The sequence below is a fragment of the Liolophura sinensis genome, chromosome 11, assembly GCF_032854445.1.
Source record: "Liolophura sinensis isolate JHLJ2023 chromosome 11, CUHK_Ljap_v2, whole genome shotgun sequence".
Taxonomy (NCBI): Eukaryota; Metazoa; Mollusca; class Polyplacophora; order Chitonida; family Chitonidae; genus Liolophura; species Liolophura sinensis.
Window position 1 is genome coordinate 21470046 of NC_088305.1, and position 27023 is coordinate 21497068.

The 27023-nt window shown below is 39.6% G+C and overlaps 1 protein-coding gene across 1 annotated transcript in view; it reads right to left on the minus strand.

Moving 5' to 3' along the window:
* LOC135478179 (dynein heavy chain domain-containing protein 1-like) overlaps positions 1-27023 on the minus strand; it is a 146431-nt gene that overhangs the window by 99639 nt on the left and 19769 nt on the right. Inside the window, 22 exon segments of the mRNA XM_064758450.1 lie at positions 233-381; positions 929-1154; positions 1715-1885; positions 2437-2665; positions 3215-3346; positions 4331-4426; positions 6821-6955; positions 7585-7748; positions 9236-9479; positions 10380-10550; positions 11347-11544; positions 12734-12835; positions 15677-15742; positions 17779-17940; positions 18759-18881; positions 19721-19939; positions 20593-20767; positions 21209-21359; positions 22354-22568; positions 23111-23309; positions 24037-24206; positions 26756-26836. Of these exon segments, the coding sequence (XP_064614520.1) occupies positions 233-381; positions 929-1154; positions 1715-1885; positions 2437-2665; positions 3215-3346; positions 4331-4426; positions 6821-6955; positions 7585-7748; positions 9236-9479; positions 10380-10550; positions 11347-11544; positions 12734-12835; positions 15677-15742; positions 17779-17940; positions 18759-18881; positions 19721-19939; positions 20593-20767; positions 21209-21359; positions 22354-22568; positions 23111-23309; positions 24037-24206; positions 26756-26836 (3578 nt within the window).

Genomic DNA, 27023 nt, shown 5'->3' on the forward strand with positions numbered 1-27023 from the left:
AAAAAGCCAATAAATAACAAAAAGGAGCATCACATAAATATTTAACTTATGTAACTTACATTCAGAAAGACAACGTATTTCACCTAAATTAAGTTAAGCCTTCTTCAATTAACACAACACATAATTCTGATTGATTAATTTGTCATAAGAGCCACGGGTCTCTTTAGAGGTTTGATTAAATCTTTTTCCGAAAAAAAATCCGAAAAAAAAAAATCTAGAGAGATGAACTAACCCTGAATGATGTCTCTGTTATAGATGCCTTGATTGATGAGATTGGAGACAAGATGTCTAAGTCTCTGTTTCACCTGAATGTCTGCACGTCCTCGGGCTTCTTCCTTCATGATATCTGCGTACTGCTCCAGACGTGACTGTAGGTTAGAACTGGTGGCAGAGAAACAGAGATGTAAGGTGTCCAACACCAACCCAAATGCAAGCCGTTTGTAATTTGACTTTGTTAAAAAGCAATTGTCAAAGTAAATTTTCTAGGGCTTCAAAAATTAACATCACATCTCATTAAATTTTCAAAAAAACATGTATACATATATACATAAATAAAACAAAAGTCAAACCATTCTGCAAGTTTTGGAAACAGTTTTATTTATGGAATGCTTCCAAGCAGTATTTGTATTAATATTTCAATTAATATTGAAATTACTAGTGCAGCTGTTGGTGGCTGAGTGGCCATGATGCATGTATTTCAACTGTGAATTATGCGGGTTTTGGGGATTCTCCAAATTTCAGGGTAGTCACACATTTGTTGAGCTATGCAGTATGGTAAAACTGGTTGCCATAGTTTAAGTGAAAAATTCTTGGGTATAGCTTCAAACAATAATCAAATAAAGAATGAGGAATCAAATAAGGAATGAGGAAACAAATACTGGGTAGGTACATGTAGAAGAGAAGCTATACGAGGAGCTATCTGCCTCACCCCAGTTGTTTTAGGTCATCCTTCTCTTCCCTCTCCAGCACTCGTGTCATGCTCCGTTCCCACAGAACCGCCTCGGAAATCATCACACACTGCACGGGATAGCGCAGCAGCCAGTGCTGCAGCGTTTCCTCCCCTACCTTCTTCACATCGGCTTCGGTCTGCTCGCCTTTGGGGCGGTTGAAATGGACAAGTTCTCGCAGAACGTGCACTGGTTGTGGAGCACCATCTGTCGCAGTGTAACAACACAAATATCACAATAAGCATATGGACAACACTAAACTTAATATAGCGTTGAAGTAATTTCTTAAGTTGCTGTACCCCAAAATGACAGTTTTATACTAAAGGTGTGAAGGCAGTTCCCTTTTCAAGGGTCAAATTTCACATTATATAGAAGGTATAACACTGGCTTTCCAGACATCAGGTTTTCTTTTTCAACATGAGCTCTACAGCCCAGTGAGCCCCTAGTAAGTTCTCTCTCCTGGTGATCCCTGTCAAGTGAGCCCTAAGGTCTGGTGAGCTCTGCCTGGTGAGTTAAAAGGTAAAGTGTGTTCTAGGGCCTGGCTAGCTCTAAAGCCTAAAAGGGGGCTAAGGCCTGGTGATCTTTAAAGACTGGTGAGCTTTTGGGCCTAGTGAGCTCTATGGCTTGGCAAACTTTAAGGCCTGGTGAGCTCTATAGCTTAATAAGCTTTAAGGCCCAACAAGTTTTAAAGTCTAGTGAACTCTATGGCTTGGTGAGCTTTAAGGCCAGGTGAGCTTGTTGGCCTGAAAAGTATCATGTTCTCTCACCTTCCAGTCTGGCCTGTACAGTGGCCTGCAGTTTCTCGGCCAGGGAGTTTCTCATGCCCTTCTCCAGGCAGGACAGCCATTTTGTCGCCAGGGGGTAGGCTTCCAGGTGGCTGCTCAGCTCTAGCTTCTCCCCTAGTTTACCGCTGATGGCTGTACACATAAGCTTATCAGCTGCAACAGTATTACAGGACATTTGTGAGACAAAGAATATAAAACATACATAATGTATATAATAACCAGTTTTATCAAGTTTGGCAACAAAATACGTTTTTTTGTACATGTATGAGAATTTGAAAAGTTGTATTAATCTGGTGTAAACCAGTAACACCTCAATATCACAAAACCCATCAACTGACTTTTCATAATCCCTGCATTACCTTACAATATCACAATGATGAGGTCACCTCGAAAACAATAATTACGAGAAACTGCACAAGGCAATTTTTCAAACCCCTAGTTACCACACAAATTAAACCAATTCAAAGCCAAAAGAATTTTATTTAATTTAATTTTAATTATAATTTTATTAAAAATGCTGAATCAATGTCCTTGTTATTAAGTTGCATCTACAGCTTAATATTAGATATATGTTTTAACAACTTCTTCAATTTGGTACAGTGGAACTGCCAAATTAAGAAGTTGTAAATGATCCTGGCATGTTTGTGATGAGGATGGAGGTACCTGTCACTCAAGACCAGTTATGTCAGACCAGCTAGACTCACCATGTAAGGCATAATCCAGGGTGGAGTTGACAGATCCCAGGCTTGGTGGCAGGGAGAAGTGGAGCCCACTGATCCCAGGGAAACACTTTGTGACGGCTGGCAGGAGGGCCTGTGGGTTACGGGAGACACCCAGGGCCTCAACCAGCTCCCAGTTACTGAGGAAGAAGAGGCGAGGGAATTGATGGCGCGCAGCGTCCAGCAAGCCATCTAGGTGCTTCAGAATCTCCTCCTGTCAACAACAAAAGCATCAAGTCAACGTCAGACAACAGCAGCAGTAAGTGATCAATAGTTCAAAGCTGCGTTGTGTTTATGAAACACAAACTGTGCAGCCCCCCTGTTTGTACAAAGTACATGCACACTGCATATGTAAGAGCACAAACAACATAATATCACAGTCAAGGTAATTGCCTTTTCATGAAAACAGCAAATGTTTGTACCCAATCTGGAATACTTTACCATTTTTCAAATGATTCATTTTTCTTCACTCTGAGTATTTATCCATCTTACAGGGACACCTAAAGAGTTTCTTTTAAAGTTTTTGATCAATTTCTTATCAAAATAAGTTGGCTGTTGGCATTAAAAGTTATATTTTAAGACCTATGGCATTATAATGTGCTTCTTAGAATGTATTTCTCAATACCAAAGTTTGGTGAAATACATTGTTGTATTTTTTTCTTAATTTTTTTTTTTTTACAGGCTTAAAAAGAAACTTAAAAAATTAAAATACATTTTACAGGGGTAAACACACCTTTAAAAATTAAAATAAAATAAAAATGACCTGTGTACTAATGAGTCCCGTCAGCAGCTTCCTCAGGTTGTCGCCCTGCAGCAGCCGGTAACCTTTCTCTCCCCGTTTATGGTTGATCAAACTCACACACTTGGGGTCAGTCGCAGAGATTCTCATGTAATCCTGAAACGTCACAGTAAGCAGTGTAGAACATTTTATGTAATTATATATACTTCAAAAAAAAAAAAGGGTTGGGGTCATTCTACAAAAATGAGTTACAACTATTATTACTTATTTTCATTACAAATCACAAAAATGTATAAAACAAGCATCCTGGCAAAACAAGAACAAAAATGCCACAATTTTGTTGAAAACAGAAATCAGTCCAAAACTCAAACCAGGTTAGTAACTTATCCTGATGAAGACAAATACTAGGCTTCAATTTGGAATGGGGGCCTCCGTGGCTCAGTTGGTTAGCATGCCAGCACAGCATAATGACCCAGGAGTCTCTCCCCAATGCTGTTGCTGTGAGTTCAAGTCTACCTCATGCTGGCTTCCTCTCCGGCCATACGTCGGAAGGTCTGCAGCAACCTGCGGATGGTTGTGGGTTTCCCCTGGGCTCTGCCCGGTTTCCACCCACCAAAATGCTGACCGCCGTCGTATAGGTGAAATATTCATGAGTACGGCGTAAAACACCAATCAAATAAATAAATAAATCAATTTGGAATAACTTGTAAGCAAGGAAAACCAGCCTTGTCTTTTCCCATCCATGACTACTGTACTGTCATTCTTCAACCTTTTCGCATGTTTGCAAAGTGTTTATTCATGCATATTCTGAAGGCAGTATTTTGTGTACTACACTGATAAAATTATACTTTTTGTGAAGCCCTAAACTTGGCCAGTCCAGTCCAGTCAACGCAGTTGTGTCTCCAAAATTTAAATATAACTGCGCACAAGTTGCAATGGAAGTTGGGTATTAGATCAAATTTATCTGAATTCATTTTTGGCATGTACAGTACATATGAGTGTTTCAACAGTACGAATATGTGAAAATGTACAACTTGACTCCTGAATGTGGGGCTATGTGAAGAAAACAATACAACATACAGGAATTCATGAGAAAAAGGTCAAACTGTCAAAAAGAAAAACAAAAAATAGAGGACCTACCTTGAACTTCCTATTAACATTTTCAAACTTGAGGCTCATGTCAGCAAACTTCTTGTACATTCCAGGCATTTCAAACACCTTCAGCAAGTACAACCACTACAAAAAGAAAATGAAAATAAAACTTAATCTGAATAAGAACTCAGCTATGTTCAAGCACATTTACTGATCAAATGCTTGGGATAAAAAAATGTTGCTTTTAGCATAATTTAAGCCATATCTTGATTGTATCCTTGAAACAGGCCTGTCTGAATGGTGGCATAATTATGTGCTGCCTCACTAGAATGTCATTTTGATGACCCGAAAACGATTATAATACCCCACCCAGTCATACACAGGAGACTGATAGTTAGCTGAGCATTACTTGATCTTAAACTAAAGCGCCATTTTGGAGACACCTGGCACAACACTACACCTTGTCACAATAAACTGATAACAGGCTGACCACTACACAGCTTGTTACCGAATGCTAAACATCAAACTAAATTTGGCGATCTTGTTAAAGTCTTTGGTATGACCAGAGTCGGGTCTGCACCCTCGATCTCACATTTGGAACATCTCTTACCGGTTGTTCACATGATCTAAAATGGCTATTTATTTATTTGATTGTAGCCTAAGCTAGCTCTCTACAGTTTATACCTATAGTTTCTTTAATGGTTTTCACGTATCTATCATTTGCCCCGTTACATGTGTGACATACATGCTCTACTCCCAGTGAAGTGACACTGTAGAGGAATGCTCAGCATCACTGAAATAAGGTAATGTGTCCCATTTTAGACTTTAGAAAATATATCATTACACCCATTTTAGACTTCAGAAAGTATACCATTACATCCATTTTAGACTTCAGAAAGTATACTATTACACCCATTTTAGACTTCAGAAAGTATACCATTACACCCATTTTAGACTTCAGAAAGTATACCATTACATCCATTTTAGACTTCAGAAAGTATACCATTACACCCATTTTAGACTTCAGAAAGTATACCATTACACCCATTTTAGACTTCAGAAAGTATACCATTACATCCATTTTAGACTTCAGAAAGTATACTATTACATCCATTTTAGACTTCAGAAAGTATACTATTACACCCATTTTAGACTTCAGAAAGTATACCATTACACCCATTTTAGACTTCAGAAAGTATACCATTACACTGGGATAACGGCATTTTGCCCTCATGCTCGACAAAATAGCAGTTTGGTGATGCTCAGTTTTTATTTAACTTTATCCCTTCTCACAAATTTTTTTTTTAAATTTTCAAATTCTAACAAACTTCAGCGTGTTAGAAGTGAAGTAAAAAACTACACATATATCTGAGTGATATACATGTATTGCAGTAGAGTTGTGTATAGTTTATAGCACAGAAACAAAGCCATTTTACATGTTGCTTAGACCAAAAAACATATTTTGATATCCTAAATTTTATTATTCCAAATTACTTTCAAAAAAACAACCATACATCTTCATAATTTTTTTAAAAAAATCTGAGAGTCACAAGTTAAATGTAGTGAGCAACCTTTCATACTTCAGAATTGTACAGTTGGTGATCAGTTGTGTAAGTGAAGGAAAATGGAGTGGTAAACCAATGTCTATTACCTCTGGCAACTTACTGATGAATTTTTCCATATCTAACATACACATCTGTGCCGCCATCTCATATGTGAAATATTCTTGAGTACGACGTAAAATAAAAATGAAAACAATAAATACAGATCTAAATATGAGGACTTATTGTGATCCTCACTGAACGCAAGCCTGCACAAATGGCATGCCTGATTGTCATCGGCTGCCTATTTTCAGGAAGGCCCTACAAGCAATGACAGTGGGGGGGAATATATGCATTCGCTATCCCGCACTTTTACTTGTTCTTGCAATTAAGAGTCAAACATCTCTAGCCACTCCACTGCAGCCCGCTCCACAAAATATATATTGATAAGTTCTATATACCTATGACACATCAGGTCAAAGTTGAAACAGATTAACAAACTGTGACTGCTCAATACATTTCTTTCAGAGACTTAAATATTGTAAAAACAACATGCTCCACAAAATAAAGAAGAACTATTCCACTTTGCAGAACAAAAGAGTCGACCAAATATAGAATAAAATTTGGACCGCCTATGGGAGAGTTACTTTTTATTCTTTGCCACTGTCCACATCTTTATTGTTACTTATTACATTTATAAAAAAAACAACAGCACAAAGGCTTTTAAATGCTTTATATTATGGTGGCTGAGAGCGGACATTTAAGCCACGACCTTAGCACTCCCCCAAAACACACGGACCTGCGCCTGTGCCAAACAGAACGTGGAACATCAGAAGGACATGGATCCACTTTCTCTGTGTATTCCAGGCTCTCTGCAAGAAGGTCGCAAAAGGCATGTTTCACACTTTCCACAGGTTGCGAAAGTGAGGTCAAAACTGGACAGTATGAGCCACCATATTATATGCCACGGGCACATGGCAATTAACATTTCACCTACCTTCTGCTGAGCAGAGAGCCACAAGTCTGTGATCTCCTGGATCTGATGCAGAGCCTTGGACCAGAATGTCACTTCCTGTTCCATACCAGCCAGGTGGGGAGAGTTCAGCATGGCATGCACACTTATCTGGCTGTCCTGTGAAAGTGATGAGCAAGATTGTAGGTCAGACTTTTCTTTATTTCTACATAATTTAATTAACTATTTTACTCACAAACTTTCTTTACTTGCACAATTGTGGTCAGTTTTATGGTTAGGAGGAAACCTGGGGTCAACCACCAACCTTTGAAAAATTACTGACAAAGTTTTCCCAAATTTCCAGGAGCAATATCACATGTGTGACCTATATACACACCATACTGGTGGAAGACAATTAGTGATCTTCAACAATTATTAAGATTGCACAAATGGCCACATGGGTGTCACCGACTGCTTATATATGTTGTCACCTAGGCCCCTAAAAAAAGTAAGAGCAAGGGTATCCACAAAAACCATGTCCAAGAATGGAATTGAACCCAGACCTTGTGCTTCTGTACAAGCATCTTTACCCACAACTCACTCCCATGTTTCTACATTCATTAAGATATGTGCAGTAATAACACAACAAATCTCAATTACAGTACCAATGTTTAGTTTTCCCTCAAAAAGTGTAACACACCAAAACAATACGTTGCCAACTTACTTAAGTCATCAAAGCTTGATCAATTTTAATAATCACGCAGAATCTGTACAGTTTGGTTAAACACTAACAAACGTTGACAACAAACCTCTAGCTCATACTGTAATTGCTCAACTTCCACAAGAATGTAAAGGTCTCCACTCTTGACGTCCAGAAACTTAAAACTGCCTTTCAGGCTAGCCGCTCTTTCCTTACGGAATTTCTCCAGCTTACTACGGCGCTGTAGGCTTTGACGTCTCTTTTCTTCATAGTCTAAATGAGAAAAATAGCACATTACCGTAAGACATATAACAACAGCACCTTATATAAACTCTAATTGTGTATTAAAAAATTGCTGCACTAGATTTTTACAAAACATGTCCCCCCAACCTCTACCACATCCTGTTCCTTACTGTAGTTACTGTAAGTTGCCAGAGGAGATGACAGGAGAGTGATCAGCCAACAGCTGTAGAGTAATCTCCAGTGGCGGTCTGGCTGCTGGCACTCACCACGTGGGGTAAACTCCCCAGGCATGCACGAAGAGAAGGGTGATTATATAGCCACTAATCCATCTAGATCCTCATTAAAACGTTGTTTGTTGCGTGTAACAAGCCAGTGTTCTCAAGGTTGGGTCAGTCGGCTGGTCGTCGAAAAAAAAACATTTTTTTTTTTGGACACATAAAAATAACTTGCGGAAAATGATCTAAAATTCCCTGTCGGATGCTAAACCCCACCGCATGGGGGTCAACTACAGTACTTGATAGAGAGGCTTACAGATTTCCCAACCAGTCACACCTTTGTTTTTATTCATGAATTAAAGTTAATAAAGTATCAAGTGAAAACTGCAACAAACCTTTATATTCCAAACATGTCCATGCTATACAGGTTACCTGATGTATTACTTCTCAGGTTGACAGGCTAAATTTGCGGGCTACACATGCTGGCCTCAGTTAAAAAGGTGAATGCTTAATTGTTCAGTTTACGTGGAGTTCGCCCAATGATAGCATTATCCTGGGTATGGTATTGCCCGTTCAGAGCTCCATACATAAATTTAACAAATCGGCAAACAAAGGCACTACAGCAATACAGGTCTGACTGGTAAGAAGTATCAGTCATCAAGCTCTCCTAAAATAACAGTGGAGTTTGGCACGTCTCACGCATGTGTTATTTCGCTACAATCCAAACTCTATTCTCATTTCAGAAGAATTCTATTTTCCCGCCTTAACAAATCAGGTACCTTCAGTTCAACACAGAATACACATTTCGACAAAGTTTGCAAAACTAGATATACCATGTGTTCTAACCTTGTTCTCGCATCGCTGTGACAGCCAATTGCCAACTAAGCACTGAACTGAGCACTCCAGACTGAGAACACTAAACTAGTCACATGTGCGTAAATGTCTACAGGTAACTGATAGCTTACTGATTTCAACACTGACCAATTAGATGTATTTACTTTCAATGACCTGCCCCTTTGAACGTGAAATCTCCCACCAAATCCAGACTAGCAGACGGAGGTCCATTAATTTACATACAACAACGTGCCCAGTGAAATGCATGAACAGTAATTTCCACAAGTCCGCTTTGAACTTTGCTACTAAACCATTTCAGTACAGCCATGTCGCAAACTGTATCACTTAAAAAAGGCTTAACTTCAGGTGAAATATTACATAGCATGTGACAGCCACAAGATTTTTAACTTTGGACAGGGAAAACAAAATTTTCCCACCATAAATGAAGGTTGATGACATCATACAAACCTTTATCATTATAAATGCTGTCAGGAATATGTTTGGCCAGTTTGAACTCGCGCTCCTTCCAGAACTTGGCCAGCTGTGTGATCTGAATTTCCAGGTCGTACTCGGCGAGTGCATTCTGACACACCTGGTCTATAAACTGCTCATGCTCATCCAGCTTGTAGTCCAGCAGTTCACTCAGGAGCAGCTCTCTCTTAGGGTCATACACATCCCCAATACCCACGAATATCGCTTTCCAATGACGCTCCTGTAAAGATTGAGAGACTCTTTTTGTTTGTCTTTTTTTTTTAATGCTATGCTAAAGAATTTTTCACATACTGTAATTCCTCAACCTTTTCGCATATGAAAGAGCAACTTTAAGTGCAATTTATGCACACTTTTAATTTGATTTTGGAGACAAAACAACATTGTCTGGATTGGCGACTTTCAGGGCTACACAGAATCATGCCTTCAGAATATACTTAAATGAACATCTTGCAAACATGCGAAAAGGTTGAAGAATTACAGTATGCGATGATGGTTAGCTTTTCTGTGTGTGAGGGGTAAACCAGCAACCTTTGGGCAAGTTACTGACAAACTTTTCCTTGTGTGATACCCACACCATATTGGTGGAAGACACATGGTATTCAATATGTGTAAGGCTGCACTAATGACCACATGTGCATCCCTGACTGCTTACTGTCACCAAGGCACATAAATAGTGAGCAGAATAATAAATGCAATACATGGATCAGACACACCTGGGCCCACCTGTACGAAGCCCACTTAACATTTCGAACATAACCAGCCATGGTGACATAAAATCTACAGGTGAAGATCTGTACGTCCATCATGGAAAAGTTCATCAGTTACTTTCTAAAGTCAGCTGTTTTTTCCAGGCATTTCAATTTCCTCTATCTATGAAGCAGCCGTTCCTTAAAATGAAGAATCCTTGAGTGGAATTTAATACAAATCCATCAATCTATATTCTTTATCCAGTCAAATTGGGGGAGCTCTGGCCATCCTCGTATTTGAAGTGAAATATTCTTGAGTACAGAGTACAACAACTATCAAATAAATAAGTAAATAAATCAACACAGCGAGCTACCAAGACGCCACTTTAGCAGTTTATCTTCGAGCCTGTTGGAAGCATGACAACAAATTTTACCTTAAGAGACTCGTGGTGAAGTTTGTGCAGCAAAGGTAGCTTAGCCTTGAAGTCCTGTAAAGACCTGAACCAGTGAGCCAGCACAGCATCCTCTGAGGGCAGATGGGCTTTGAGCTGGCCTGCTGCCGTCTGCCATTCCACCATCTTCTCCAGAGCCTTTCTTGTGTTAAACTGAAAGGGAAACCAAGTGTTAAGTCGCCCTCAGCTAAGTGCAGTTTAAATCTTTACAACATATGTTGTCATGGTAGTTATGGGCTTACTTACCTAAGTGAGCTTCATGAAACCAACCCCAAGTACTTTAAAGGGATGCAATTATCGACACTGATTGGCTGACACTGAACAGCAGAGAAAGGATTATCAGATTAGGCCAGGCATAGCCTGGACCCTAAGGTACCCTCTACCTTTTATTCTTCTAATTTTTGGGAATGATATAAATAGTGCTGAAAGCAGAATATTACATTTCCTTACCAGCCTTTTGGAAAAGTAAAGATATGAGCATATTGTTCATTAGATGGTCTAACCACGTGAGAAAAAAGAAACTCAATATTCCTGCTACAATTACATGTATATTGGCTAAAATGAGCAGGCCACGTGTCCCAAAATTACAAGAAATAGGGTAGGTGGGAAAATGGTAACTATCACAAAACTAGAAGCACAAGTGAAAATTTATCAAAAAAAGTACAAATTCAAATGTCCTGGAATGGTGTTTATATGATTTGTGCCTGCATTCTTGTGATGAGGATTACGTGCTAATATATCATAACAACACTGAGGCATTGCTTGTTTGTCACACAGCAAATGAGTAAATAAACGAGTCACCAATGGACATACTAGGTTACGTAGTACTTTACAAACATTCAGCATACAACATTACTTTGTGCGAAAAGTGGTGTTTGAGGAATATCATCATTCGTCACTTGTTACCAACGTGATAATACTCAGTTCTCATTCCAGCCAAGAGCCTGACCTTCTTAAAGGGGAGCTGTTTCCAGTCCTGAATGGCCAGCATGGAAACCTCGACGTACTTCCACAGCTCACAGCGCACATCCAGCCTTTTTGTCAGCTGACTGAGGAAGGTCAGGTCGTATGGCTCCCCGCTGATTGCCTCCCTTCTCCAGCCTGCATCAGTCAGCTGCTCTCGCACAGAGAAGAAACGAAGTCGAATCTACAACAGGAAAAGCCAAATATTAGAGGCAGTATTATGCTGATTGGTGGATGACTGCAGGCCTGATTGGCAGATGATTGGAGGCTTGGTTGGTGGATGACTAAAGGCCTGATTGGTGGATCACTGAGTGGATGATTGGAGGCCTGATTGGCAGATGATTGGAGGCTTGGTTGGTGGATGACTAAAGGCCTGATTGGTGGATGACTGAGTGGATGATTGCAGGCCTGATTGGCAGATGATTGAAGGCCTGATTGGTGGATGACAGAAGATGATTGCAGGCCTGATTTGTGGATGACAGAGTGGATGGTTGCAGGCCTGATTGGCAGATGACTGAAGGCCTGATTGGTGGATGACAGAAGATGATTGCAGGCCTGATTGGCAGATGATTGGAGGCTTGGTTGGTGGATGACTGAAGGCCTAATTGGTGGATGACAGAGGATGATTGCAGGCCTGATAGGTGGATGACTGATTGGATGATTGCAGGCCTGATTGGTGGATGACTGATTGGACGATTACATGCCTGATTGGCGGATGACTGATTGGACGATTGCAGGCCTGATTGGCAGATGATTGTAGGCCTGGTTGGTGAATAACTGAGTGGATGATTGGTGGATTACTGAAAGATTGGTCTGTTGATGATTGCAGACCTGATTGGTGGATGACAGAGGATGATTGGTGAATAACTGAAGGATTGGTTTGTGGATGATTGAAGGACCGACTGGTGGACAATTGCAGGCATGATTGGTGGATAAAAAATGAGTGGATGAAATTCCACAAGATGGAAGAAGACTAAGATGAAATATTTATCTTGCATTTAGATTTTACTGCATTATGACAGTTAGTGTTTGGTCACCTGTCATAATCCATCAGATACATGTACTTATTCTGAGATCTGGTTTCTATAACAATAATCTGATATCCATCTCTCTGACTCATTGATTGATCTACTTATTAGATTGTTGTTTAACACCATACTAAGGAATTTTGCTCTTATACAATGGCCATGGCCTCCATGGTTAGCATGCCAGCACGGTGCAATGACACTGGAACCTCACATCAGTCCAGGTCATACTGGCTTCCCCTCCGGCCATACATGGGAAGGTCTGCCAGCAACCTGCAGATGGTCTAAAGGGAATCTAAAAATTCCTTGTCCAAGGCACATCTCTTGAGTCCTAGTGACTGAACCCACCTCTTTAAGATCAGCCAGGATAGCAGTCGGCTTCTCTTTTGGGTCCAGGAATTTACCACTTGTTCCTTGCTCTGTCAGCTCATAGGCTTCTTCTTCCAACACCTGGTAGAGATCAAGTTTTATATTATCACATTGCTTCCCACAATAAAATGAATGAACTTCCATACAGATGTGGGCTAGGCTAGCTAAGCAAAAGTATTGAGAAAGGCTATCAGAATGTACATGTGTACTTAAACTTACATGCATCTGTGAATGAATTACCTAATTTAATGATACATAAACCATGGTATTTGTTCACAGAGACATTAATAATACGTGTACATACAGGAGTTAAGTCTGAAGGAAGTTATATTGTCTAGTGGCATTTAAATTAGAAAAAAAAACAGAAATTAATCACAGAGTATAATTATAGCTTTTGCTAAATTAGTCTTTGAACGCTCAACAGACCCAGGTCTGGCATATGGACATAATGACTGACAGTCACATACACATGATAGTACACAGCTTTGAGCTCTTGCAGTTGGTACAGGTATTTAACAGCTTAATGAAGCATGATAATGTACAAACAGCACAAGGACAATACACACATATTATATGTTTATATCAAGCAATATACATCAAATAGCATAAATTCCATAGACAAAGCTAGTATTGACTGCATACCATACGTAACAATACTGTGCACAGCACTTTGACCAAAACCGTAATTGATTATACAGTGATATTTGTAGCTAGGGCTTCTCTTAGGCATGTTAGGGGAGGGTTTTCATAAAATTTATTTATTTATTTATTTGATTGGTGTTTTACATCGTACTCAAGAATATTTCAATCATACGTGGGTGGAAACCGGGCAGAACCCGGGGGAAACCCACGGTTTTCATAAGATAGTACATATACATAATGTGGGTATCATATATATATATGCATTGCCATGCATGGATAAATACAGGTATGCTTGTGCTGTCTTACTTATTAATTTATTTTTATTTATTTATTGGATTTGTGTTTTACGCTGTACTTAAGAATATTTCACTTATACGACGGCGGCCAGCATTATGGTGGGAGGAAACCCGGCAGAGCCCGGGGGAAACCCACGACCAGCATGAGCTGGACTTGAACTCACAGCGACTGCTTACCTATTAAAGCATGAAAGTAAGAATTTCAGTTCGCATATAACGCAGTCAGCATCAGAAGCTAGCTGGACTTACACTTGTTCATTATAACTTCCATCTATCTGTACTTTAAGAAGAATAATTGGTAGGAATCAAATAAGTGTAACTATAGGTTCACATTTATGTATTAAAGCATGACAAGAACATAGGTATGCATATGAGCATGAACAACTGTAAATACAAAGCTAGATATTAATTCGCAAGCTCATGCCACAGGGATTGGGTTTATGTGAGAAAAGAAGCCATGCTGTTAAATGCTTTTACGTTTATGATGAGTATTATGAGGAAAGCAATTAATGTCGGCTCCTGCATGAAAGAATCTGACAGCATCAAGATAGCATTAAGACAGCATTCATGGTACTGCTCCTCACATGCGCTGCCAACTCCACTGTATGAATAATCATGCAAAAACATCCGTAAACCAGATTCTGAACTATATGTATTTATGTACGTAATACCAAAAGTCCAATATTTATTATCTATAAACTATATGCTTAGTGCCTTATACAGGTTTAGTCCTTCCAGCCAGAGGAAACACTCTGGGCCTGAACAGCTGAACAGTACCTTACAAACCCTCTGACATACAGTTGTACACAAACCAGAGTTGGGTTAAAATTTGTGATCTTATGAGTAAAGGTCTTTCCAGAATCTGTTTGATGGCCAACAACAACCTAACAGGTGTTAAACAGGTGACTTTAAAAAAATTCCAGACTGGTCTGGTTTTTAGGGACAAGATTCACTTTACTTACAGTATAGAATGGATATCACCCCCCCAAAATGTGCATTTTTAGACAAAAATAAACGTCATAAACTACATGTATTACTTTTGGTGCTGAAACTTATATCTTTTCAATAGGAAATCATCCTACTTTCCAAAAAAAAAAAAAAAAAAGCTCTCAAAGCGCAATTCTAAGATCAATAGAACTCTCGGAATCTGATAAAATGCGCAGATTACTTGAGGCCATTCACCGTATAATTTTCAGTAACACCAATACTTGAGCAACATATAATTTACAGAGCAATGATTATCCCTCAAGCAGGAGCAGCACATTCATCTGCTCAGTTCACAATTATTATCCTTTCTTAACATTTGTACCTTGTCTTGTAGTTTGTAACCTGCTTACTATTGACATGTGTACATACAGATATTACACAATTAAGACAAACCACCATCCTTCCTCAACATTTGTACCCTGTCTTGTAGTTTGTAATCTGTTTACTATAGACATGTGCCCATACAGATATTACACAATTAAGACAAACCACCATCCTTCCTTAACATTTGTACCATGTCTTGTAGTTTGTAATCTGCTTACTATAGACATGTGCCCATACAGATATTACACAATTAAGACAAACCACCATCCTTCCTTAACATTTGTACCCTGTCTTGTAGTTTGTAATCTGCTTACTATAGACATGTGCCCATACAGATATTACACAATTAAGACAAACCACCATCCTTCCTTAACATTTGTACCCTGTCTTGTAGTTTGTAATCTGCTTACTACAGACATGTGCCCATACAGATATTACACAATTAAGGCAAACCACCATCCTTCCTTAACATTTGTACCCTGTCTTGTAGTTTGTAACCTGCTTATTATAGGCATGTGCCCATACAGATATTACACAATTAAGGCAAACCACCACCAAGTACATGTAGCATATGATTCAGTTCTGCAAGCATAAGTACAGAATAGGCATGTACATGTATATATATATATATATATATATATATATGTATTTAGAGTTTGCCCATGGGTTTTACCATAACTCTGCTGGGAGGTTGAACCGCCTCATTTTGCTGCTTCTGGGTTTTGGCATGTTTAAGGCGCTACATTAAAAAAGGGAGGTAAGTGAGTAGAGGACGAAGTCAGTTATGATTCTGAAGTCGTCAAATAGGGAAGAAAAAACATGTTATTTACTACATCTATATATTCTGTTTGAAAGAATGAATTTCACTTACAGATCTAACTAAGAGCTCTACAATCAGCTACAACTACAGGTACATGTAAAGTATGAAGTAAAACTACAGCTGCTGATACAAGATATAGTTCAAAATATAAATTCCAGTGCACAGAAATGAGACCATGGATTTATGCATAAAATAGAGATAAATTACAGGACATGTGTGAACACAGGTGTCATACTCACACCTTAAAGTGCGATGAGGATAAAGCATACGAGTGTAAAGACTTAGATCATAGAGAACCTACAGCAGGAAAAAGTGAGAATTTACTTCTGAATGTATGTAACTTTCAAAATTTCAATGTCAGTGCGTATAAAGAGATCAAAGCTTATGTACTGAAAGTCAGGTCCTATATCTTGAACCAGTTAACAGTACAGGAAAGATTTATTTATTTATTTGATTGGTGTTTTACGCCGTACTCAAGAATATTTCACTTATACGACGGCGGACAGCATTATAGTGGGTGGAAACCGGGCAGAGCCCGGGGGAAACTCACGACCATCCGCAGGTTGCTAGCAGACCTTCCCACATACGGCCAGAGAGGAAGCCAGCATGAGCTGGACTTGAACCCACAGCGACCGCATTGGTGAGAGACTCCTGGGTCATTACGCTGTGCTAGCGCGCTAACCAACTGAGCCACGGAGGCCCCGTACAGGAAAGAGGTGAGAAGGTGCACAAGTAACTAAGGACCTATTTGTGCATGTGCAGTAATGGTGAGTCTATGGAATAGCCAATGAAGGACAGTTGGTGCTTCAGCTGTCTTGTTTCAATATCACAGATAAGCTGCTTGTACATTCTACCTTTACTGTACAATAGTGTTTATCCAGAAAAATTTATCCATTGATCAGATCTGACGCCTTACTCAAGTTTGTTTTACTTATGTGATGGCAGTCCCACTCCCATTACCGAATCTGTCCATGAAATGGCAAAACCGTGACACAAAGAAGTATCATTTTTGTCCAGAGCTTGGAACTCATGACAAAGTAACAAAGCTCTCCCACTAAGCTTTAAATAACTTAAATAAATTAAAGAGTATAAAGAGCCTGCAGGTACAGAGATCTGATTCATCTATCACTTCTAGCCACTTTCAAACTGCGAGAAATAGTCTCTACAAGAGCCCTTAGAACCATCACTTAAATCAATCCTTTCAAATCCAGGCAGTTCCAGTAGTTTTGCAGCACCCATCTACAGGCCCCAAAACTACCACTGGAATTTTTTTGGGGCAAGTAAAGTTGAATAAGCAATCATACAACTGGCCTGTGACTGATCAACATTGAATTAAGGTACCACTGACAGTACCTACATCTTTAAACAAACAATCATCTAAACACACTGGTTCTGGTTGAGGCATATGCTATGCATTTTAATAAACAAAAACAGTTTAGCCAGGCTTGCGTTTATTTTACTGAAAACTGTGCTGTTAAATATTGTAGTTCATTTCAACCCCACCTGTTGTAATGTGACGTGTAAATCTGTCAGAATTAGACCTATTCTCCTTCATTTAAATGAATGACTGTGCAGCTAAATATCAAGATCTCAAAAAACATTGGGCCTGCTAGCAACCTGTGGATGGTTGTGGGTTTCCCCTGGGCTCTGCCCAGTTTCCTCCCACCAAAATGAACTTGCAGATGGTCGTGGGTTTCCCCCGGGCTCCTGCCCGGTTTCCACCTACCATAATGCTGGCTGCCGTCATGTAAGTGAAATATTCTTCAGTATGGCGTAAAACACCAATCAAATAAATAAATACATAAATCAAAGAACATTGATCCGATTCACTGGTGGCGTCCTGTAATTCACATCAACCCTTGAGGTAACATGACTTGTAAATCTGTTACGACTGGCAGACATGAGCCTGAGCTTGGTGTCACGACTCCCGGGGATACACCAAACCCTAACCTTACCGTGTAGGTGTCCTCAAGCTCCTGGCTGAAGAGTGGGGTCTGGGTGTTGACAAACTCAGCCGCAGCTTGCATCTGGTAGAGGAAAGCTTCCCAGGCTGTCCACATGCTCTCTTCCAGTTTCTCCTCCTCCCCTGTCAACTGGCGGTAGCTCATCCTGATCACCTGACCCCACACAAACACATGGTGTTATTCGTAGCCACATTTAAACTAGTACAGATTTACCGCAGTGAAAAAGGCTGGCTTTGGAGCCATATCCTTGCAGTTGACTAATTTATGGTTGGTTGAGTTAATACGTCGCTCAGTAGATTTAATGTTTGATTCACAGGCTGCAAACTTGCACCTGTCAGATCAGAGATAAGTGCATCTGAGTGAGCAAAATAGTTGTTTTGCAACTACACAAGAAAATGGTGACACCAAAACTGGAGAACCAGAAAAAGACATCCAAAACAAGACAACCAATTGTTAATGTCACCCTTTTCCGCCACCCCCGAGTTGAGATCGAGCTACCAATTTGCTTTAGTTGCAATGACTATACAATGGCGATCAGTTTTATATTTAGAGGTAATCCAAGTGCCCATGGGGTAAACAACTGAGCTTTGACAAGTTACAGACAAACTTTAACGTGAACCTGGAGTGCAAACCACCAAGCTTAGGAAAGATACGAATGAACTCTCTCCAATCATGTACAAGGAGATATGAGCTACACACTATTTCAAAGGGATTTATGATGGCTGACACTGTTCAACCCCTAAAACTGGACAGTGTTCAAAAATGAAATCTTCAGGAATTTCTGTAAACTTTGACTGACACATGATGTGACTGTGACGTTGGATCAGGTAGATATGCCATTAAGAATGCACGTCATTTATGGCCATAGGTCAGAGGTCAAAGAGTAATGTCGTGCCAGGCCAAAGTGGAAATGACAGAAAACTTTAATCTTGCAATTTGCGATTTTAGTTGTTTGGAATTGGCTGCAGTACCTCATAGAGAGATTTGATATAATCCAGCTGCTGTTGATATTGAGTTGTGCAGTTTTTATACTCATTGAAACTCTTGGCATAGCTGGCAAAAGCCTCCACAGTCTTCCTCTTGTCTTTCAGCGTCTGAAATACAGTCAGTTTTTGGTATAAGACATTATGTTCATGTTAGAGATTATGCCAGTTTTCAGATTAAAGATTATGCCAGCTATATGATTAGAGATCATACCTGTCCAACTACGTTTATGAAAAGTTGATGAAAATAAAACATTTCCTCATCAATCAAATGTTACAGTAGTGGCCCATACACACACCTATTCTCTGTACGAGTTATATTTGCCTTATACTTGATCTATATTAACTTATTTCATTAGTGTTTTACCCCATATCCAATAATACACCACACATAAATGGTTGCAGTCAGGTTGACAGGTAGAGGAAACCAGAGAAAAGGTCCAGAGGAAACCAATATGTCTCATCAAGGTACAAGAAAAGTCATTCTAATGTAAAGCCATCAGTGAGGGGCTAGTTATCTGCCAACGCTCAATCCAGATTCTTCCCTGAATAAGGCATAATCCATGATATATCACATGAAAGTCCATGCTGTAGTTAGTGGAACTTATCAAGATCAGCACCTTAATACTCAACGGCCTTGTCAAAACCAACAAAACTTCAAGGTCTGTCCCCACTCCCAATTTAAATACAAGTTTTAACTGTTTTCATTAAGTTGAAAGTTATCTATTCTGAACACATACACTCACTTCCAGTACAAACACATCTACAGTGTTAATCTATTTCATCTAATCGGACCTCAGAATAATTACAAACAGAGTTTGAGTTTGGCTTAAGTGCTCGTGCTGAAGATTTGTTGGCAGCAGTTGGAAAGGAAAGGATTACGTGTAAAATGGTAAGCAGCGAAACCATCAAAATTAAAAAAACTAATACAAAATGAAAGTATTACTGACATAGATGAAGAAGCTGATGTCCTTGCAGAAATCTTTGGCCAGCTGCTTTGCCTCATCGGCCACAAAGGTAACAAGCTGCTGGTAGATCTTCTCTAGGGCTGGCACCAGAATGGAGTGCATGGTCACACAGTCTATATAGATTAGGCCATTCTCCGTCAGGTAATTCTGATCAAACGCACGGATTCTGTCTGACCATTGACGTATTTCGTTCAACTTTTGCTGTAAACAGTCAATATGAGAAGATATAAGAAAAACATTCAAAAAAACACTAGTTGACCCAAAAATTCTCCAAGAAAGGGCAAATAAAGTTAATGAAATATTACTTTTAGTGCTGAGACATGTAGTTTTACAGGACTATATCATCCTACTTTCAAACAAATCCCAAAACACCTTTCCAAGATCAACAAAACTATTAAGCAAATCTAAGCAGTTTTGTCATGGATGAAAACTTAGGTCAAATACTGTATTATGGGTTTGCCTGGGCTCTGCCCAGCTTCCTCCCACCATAATGCTGGTTGTCGTCGTTGTATAAGTGAAATATTCTTGAGTACAGTGTAAAACACCAATCTTATAAATAATATATCAAATACAGTGACTGCAGTATCCACATTTTCAATACACTTGGGAATCATTGTAGTTAACAAAGTACGATATATCACCTACAGTTTCCTGGAACTTTTCGTCAATTAACCACCCTGTTGTACCAACTGTAGCACAAAAGTGTGATCGCCTCAGTAACCGCACTCTACCATGTGGTGAAAGTTTTGCTGTGTATCCCTAGGACAACATCTAGGACAGCACATTCTGAAGGCATCGTTCATCCTTACTTACTTCTGGAGCTACCTTGTGAGATAAGTCTGAACCTTAGTTACCTCAATGCTGAAGGCGGCAAGACCTTTGAACTCCCTGACTGAGCGCTCTGTCCAGTTGGTAGTGAACTGATGTATCTGGTTCAACCAGGCGTTGGCCTCACAGTACTGATCTACCTCTAGCATGGCCGCCTCCAGCATCTCTGTTGTCAGGTCCAGTGCACCAAGATATTCCTTACTGTTAACAACAACAACAGATAACCTTCAGTTAAGCGGCAATAATATTTTAATAACATTGTCTGAAGCATAGTTAAGCCGGTAAAAAGTTGGCACAAACAGGTCAACACAATTTTAGCAAAAGTTTTGTTTCTAATTATAAAATTTAAATCATAATTTGGTGAATTAGAGACTTTCAGCTTTGGCCAGGCAAAGTTTCTATAAACCCTAGCTAGTAAAAAGCTAAGATGTCTTTTCATAACTTTGATGAGTTTTTTAGGAACTGGGATACTGTACCAAAACCAATTTTTTTATGATTAAAAAGTACATAGAGGACAACACGATACTTACATAAAGTGGGTGCACTTACAAAGTGACAGCAATGAAAGCTTCAATATTTACATGAGATAACAAAACAAAGAAAACTATTTGACTAGAAAAAAAATGCATAAAGGGAGATTACTCTAGTCTGAGTTTGTCTTCCAAGCTGGCTCTTGACAGAGGTTCATACTGGCCCATAAACCCCTCCCCTTCCACAATCAGACAGGCGTCTGTTTTAATCACCAGGTCAGGAGTAGCCACAGCCATTTCATCCTCATCTTTTGTGGGTGCAGCTAAACAAATATAAAAGCAGTTATTTCAAAACTTTAGTTATGAGAAACCTATGATAGTTAAACGAAAATAAGAAATGGTCTACTATAGAAACATGTCCAAGGGGGCAGATGACTACTTGATGAAGATAAAAGTACAACCTAGCCCACAAGACATATCTGTAACCTTAAATGCAGTGATCAACAACAAAGTGCAACCACACATGTATACGTCAACATGTATCCATTTTACGCACCCAACCTTACAGATATAAGGAAAATTTTACACAGGACACCGACATGACATCATTCTCCACTTTCACCACAATATTCACTTAAATTTGAGATTATAAAGAACTTTATGCTAATTTATTCAACATATCTGTTACTTGACCCTTTGGCATTTTACAGAATGTATGTGAAAAGCAAAAACCTTTCTTAATTTAAGATAAGAAGACATTTATGGGCTTACTATTTAAAATGACAAAGGTATAACAGAGATATTCAGATAAATTTTTTGAGAGTTTTATTTCATTTTTATTTTAATTGGTGTTTTACCGTGCACTCAAGAATATTTTACTCACAAGGAGGCCAGCATTATGATGGGAGAAAACCCAAGCAAAGCCCAAGGAAAACTCACAACCATCTGCAGGTTGCTGGCAGACCTTCCCACATGCAGCAGAAGATTTTTTGAGAGTGCACGGTCTTTTCACGCCTTATATTTCTGTGATGTTTATTACTGGTAATATCACCTCCATACCATGGCAGCAGAGGTGTTTGAGAATTAAAAAGTAATATACTTACATGACATGTAACAGAATGATTTTCTTGGTCTTTGTCAACCAATGGACTATTTTAGTCCCGAATTTCGCAAGGGCAAACTGAGATGATTTATCATTTTTAAAACAAGACATAAATTGACTGGTCACAAAGAAGCTAATAACGAGATTTACCCACAAACAGTGCCATATTTTAGACAAGCCCTTCCTCTACACGTCACACTATCCGAATCACTCACCCCATCGAGGCAACTCTGGGATATCAATTTCACACTCTTCGTCTTCTTCCATCATAGCCACTGGTTGGACAGATTTGGTTATACGAGAAAGTTCCACACTCTGAGTTTCAACCCTTGCCTCAGAAATTGAAATCCCCTTTGTTGTGGTATCTACCTCAGAACCTGGGCCTGTTGTGATGGCTGTGTTTGGTGTCGTGGCCAGTGATTTCTTCCGTCTAAAAAAGATGGAAATTTGAGCAAATAATCAAGCAGCTTGCATATCTGTAATTTACTTTTCGAATATGATTAAAAGTCAATTCTGAAATGAAGAGTTAAATGTATAGTAGAGATAATTGGACCACCCTACACCAGTGTACTTTGCCAGATACAAGACATAAACCAGAAAAGGCTTCATTCGAATCTTCACCCAAAAGGTCAGGGATATCACCTCACAGATGCACCTCTTCTCAATGATTGGTAACTTTGTCTTCAGACTTCACCTTGCTAATGCACCTCATCTCAATAATGCCCCTCATCTCAATGATGTATCTCACCTCAATGATGCACCTCACCAACCACCTGACAAACTTTTTGTCTGCACTGCTGCATCTCACTTTATCTCACTGATGCACCTGTCCCTCACCAATTATCTGACAAACTTTCTGCCACACAGTTGCACCTCACCATGCTGATACATCTCAACTCACTTCACTCATGCACCTCTCCAACTAACTAAAATACAAACTTACAGACTTCTGGTTTCGAACTGAAAGCTTACTTTTCTTCCAAAACCTTGATCAGGCTAGCTGTGGATTTGGTGGGTGAGGAGAACACAGAAGCCTGGTCATCACGGTCCGTCCACGCAGGGGTCGTGTCCATGGGCATGGCCTGGGCGCACAGAATGCCCGGGATGTTTGTCAGTGTGCTTGTGACGACACTGAAGATTCTCTCCTTAGAGGGAGATAACCCTAGTACCCCTGAAACACATACACTCAATATGCTGAATGAGCATTAATTATCAATTTGTGCTTTGATTCTGCTGTGATTAGACGACTACACAAATTGCATTTGACATTAACCAATAATAACTGGCAATTTCATTAAACTGATTTAAATGAGAAAGGTGCATTCAAGTTGGCAAGACAATGGTACATAACATAGATTATATTTTTCCACAAAAACAAAGACAAAAGCTGATCCCCAATCATCTTTACATCATTCAGAGTTTTCTAATCTAGCCAAGATCAAGAAAGAAATCAAGGTAATAGTTGTTCATATATCTGATTGGTGTTTTACACTATTTCTCCTACCTGACAGCAGTCAAGTTTATTGGTCAATGAAACAAGGCAGACATTGGGGGAAAACTCCGCACCTCACCAGCTTTCTGCGAAATCTTCAAAGTTCGTAACTAAACCAACAAAGACTGGGTTTGAACCCGCAACTCCATGGGTCCAGGGGTTTGGGGGCTTCTGGTAGAAGCTTTACTCACTCAATCAGACCTGATTCAACTTATGCTTGATTATGATTAGCATGATGCAGGTTCTGAGCTACAATGCAGCTTAGATTATCTTTTTTAAAAATGCTGATTCAGAGGAGATTATTTAGTTATCCTCATAGTCTGAAAAGAAGTGGGTGGGGGGACTCATGAAGGGTTGGTTTTAAACAAAGATAGCTTCAATGTGAATAACCTGAACAAAACCTCACCCTGTTTTGTGAAGACAAGGTTAGCCTGTAACATGCCCTTGTCCTCTTCCTGTGCATCCTGGCGTGGCTTCATCACCTGATCCACAAACCGCAGCACCTGGCACTTGCTGATCTCAAATAGGTGCTCCACAACCATCTGGTCAATCAGCTTCACAAAGTTGCCCAGTCGCCTGATAAAACAGATACAACAGAGACACAGGATGTACATGCACTACTAACTTTTTCTTGAAATACCTGTGGTACTGTGTTGAAACTATCTTTTTTTTAATTAATCTAAGAAGGGTGTAGCCCCTTCCCCTTCTCCCCACACGAGTGGGGAGAAAGACAAGCAGTCGGTAGACTCAAGACAATCCTGCGGATATAATACCTAATGCGGCAGGGTGTTGAATATTCCCCTGTAAATAATGCCACACAACCATCGACTTTAAATATTGGATAGCATAGTTTGTAAAACACAGCCGGGAAAACGGTATGGTGAGTGTTTTGGGTAAGGAAATGCCAAAGAGATATTGTACAAGCTGTCAGGAAAGCATGGCTTTACAGGCCAAGGTAGGCGTATGCTACAGCTGGGCTAGCTGGCATGTCAATACCACCCTTCGTGGGAGATCTGTATGATCTACCCCCTTATTTCCAGTAATTATTAAGAAGGTACGGCAGGCAAGTTATGTCAGTGCTAAGTAGAAACCAACACAGTGAGACAATGAGCACAGTGTGAGATAACACCCAGCAGTAATAGGTGAGAACTGTTACTCACAGGTATGACATAAATCCACACTCAGGAATACAAGTATTGTGCCAGGGGTATTGCAACGCTGTGAGATGAGGTGTGAGTGTGTGTGTGTGTGGGATGTGTACAGAGGTAATGACGGCTAAAATGACAGCATGGGTTCGGAGCCATGTAGCATGTCATTCATAAGACGAACAGCAAGTTTTCAGATGATCATAAAAGATGAAAAGGAAAAGTAATGATATTTGCAGAAGCATGTCTGATGCACAGAATGGAATGTTTGGTCTGAGGAAATCATCAGAAAAATAAATGAGGATCAAAGAAGACCCGAGCCAACTTCGATTCACGTGTATAGACCAGGTGGCACAAAGCCAAACAAAGAATTAAGAAAAACTCCAAACCCAAAGTTTACTGGGGTACACTCAGACTCGACACTGCCCATTTCAGCAGGCTGTGTAAATAGTATATAACTAAAAGAGACAGCTCTGCATTTACGTGATTGATTGTTATAGCATTGGAGATTGGTTCAATCTATACATGACTATACTCACAGTGTGTTTCGGGTATGTTTGGCATGTAATGCTTGGTCTACCCTTGTCAGGAGTCCACGGCAAAGATTAAGATAGCATATGCTATAATTTGGATTTACACAGGATTTCACATAGGTTGTAGTCTCAAGGGTAGCTGCCCTTTAGGACGAAGAGGAAATATGTCCTTAGAATCTTTATTTCCTTCGATCAGATGCCAGTATTTGTTAAGGATATTTCTAAAATGCCTTTGACGATTGTGATACGTGGTTATAAAACATTTGTTTGTTGGACACGACTTTAGTAATCTTGTTTATCAGCAGTTCAGAGGATGGTCCTCAAATTTCACTTTGTTGAAATTGAAATTGGGGTTTCCAAGTATTCACTGATCAGCAATTTAGATTTTAAGAGTGCTGATTCTTAAAGAAATGTGGCACATTGTTGCAGTTAAGACAGTACCTTGTGACTTCACAGCTAATAAACGACTTAAAGCAGGACGGGTGATGCACCGAATACTATGTGTAGATATTGGTACTGTGGGCTTTGAGTAGCATTTCAGATCAAGAATCGAATCCCACTTGAAGTTCTTCCACTCCCTTAAAGGCAGTAATGTCCAGAAAGTTCATTTCTGAGTTTGAAATCTCATAAGTAAAGTTAAGGAGTGAGTGTTCCTGGTTTGCAAGCTCCAAGAGAGATGTTCAGCCACAAGTCAAGTTTAACTTCATGATAACAAGTCCATCATCCCTGAATCATTTGTAAAAGATTATGCTGTTGCGATGGGGGAATTTGTTCAGGATCTGATTGATGTACCTGAAAATGGCAATGTTACAAAGTTCAGGGGAGGGGACTGCACCCTGGGGCGCATCCACTATCTGCTTGTAATGTTTGTTGTTAAGTTTAACTCATTAGAGTTTAGAGTAAGGTCAGCAATGTTCAAAAGTGACTGATCAGAGGGGCGATTGACAGTGTATTCGATGTCATGATAAAGGGACAGGCAGGCTACACGAGCACTCACCATCTCTGTGAAACTGAGGCTGGTGTAAAGTGATGTGATATTACATGCAATTAGGAGCCCATCATCAGGGACATGCAGTCCTTCAATTAGATTGATAAGATGACTGATATCCGATAGGCATGTGTCCTATTTCCTAATGATGCACCACACTGCAAAATGATAGGTTGTCCAGGGATGCTGAGCTCCGTATGGAGCACCAGGCCAGTAGGGTCCAGTTCAAGCACCTCTCTGATTTTGTGGATTTTGGGTAGGAAACATAGTGTTGGCATGCGGCAGGAAATATCAGATAGATATTCATGACACCGTTTATCAATCTGTTTTGTGTTGAATAGATTTCAATACAACCTGATGTACAAAATATATCCACTCATCAATAAACAAACATAAATTGTGTAGTCGGGTACATATATTAAGACTAACATGCACAATATGTCAGAAGCTATCACATACCCAGTTTCGGTCCTTGCCTTTCTTAAGTTTTCCTCCCTTTGCTCCTTCTTCAGACGCTGGAGGTGCAAAGAGTCCTTAGAGCTGTGGAAAATAGGATCACATCACAACATCCACAACCATGAAATCATTCAAAAATGCCAACAAACATTAACCACAACAAAGAAGCCAGCCTATATCACTTTGAGTGACGTGTCTTTGCTACAAGACGCCAGCACTTTATGTACGGTGTGGACATTTTTACATATATGGTACATAGATAGAATACAGA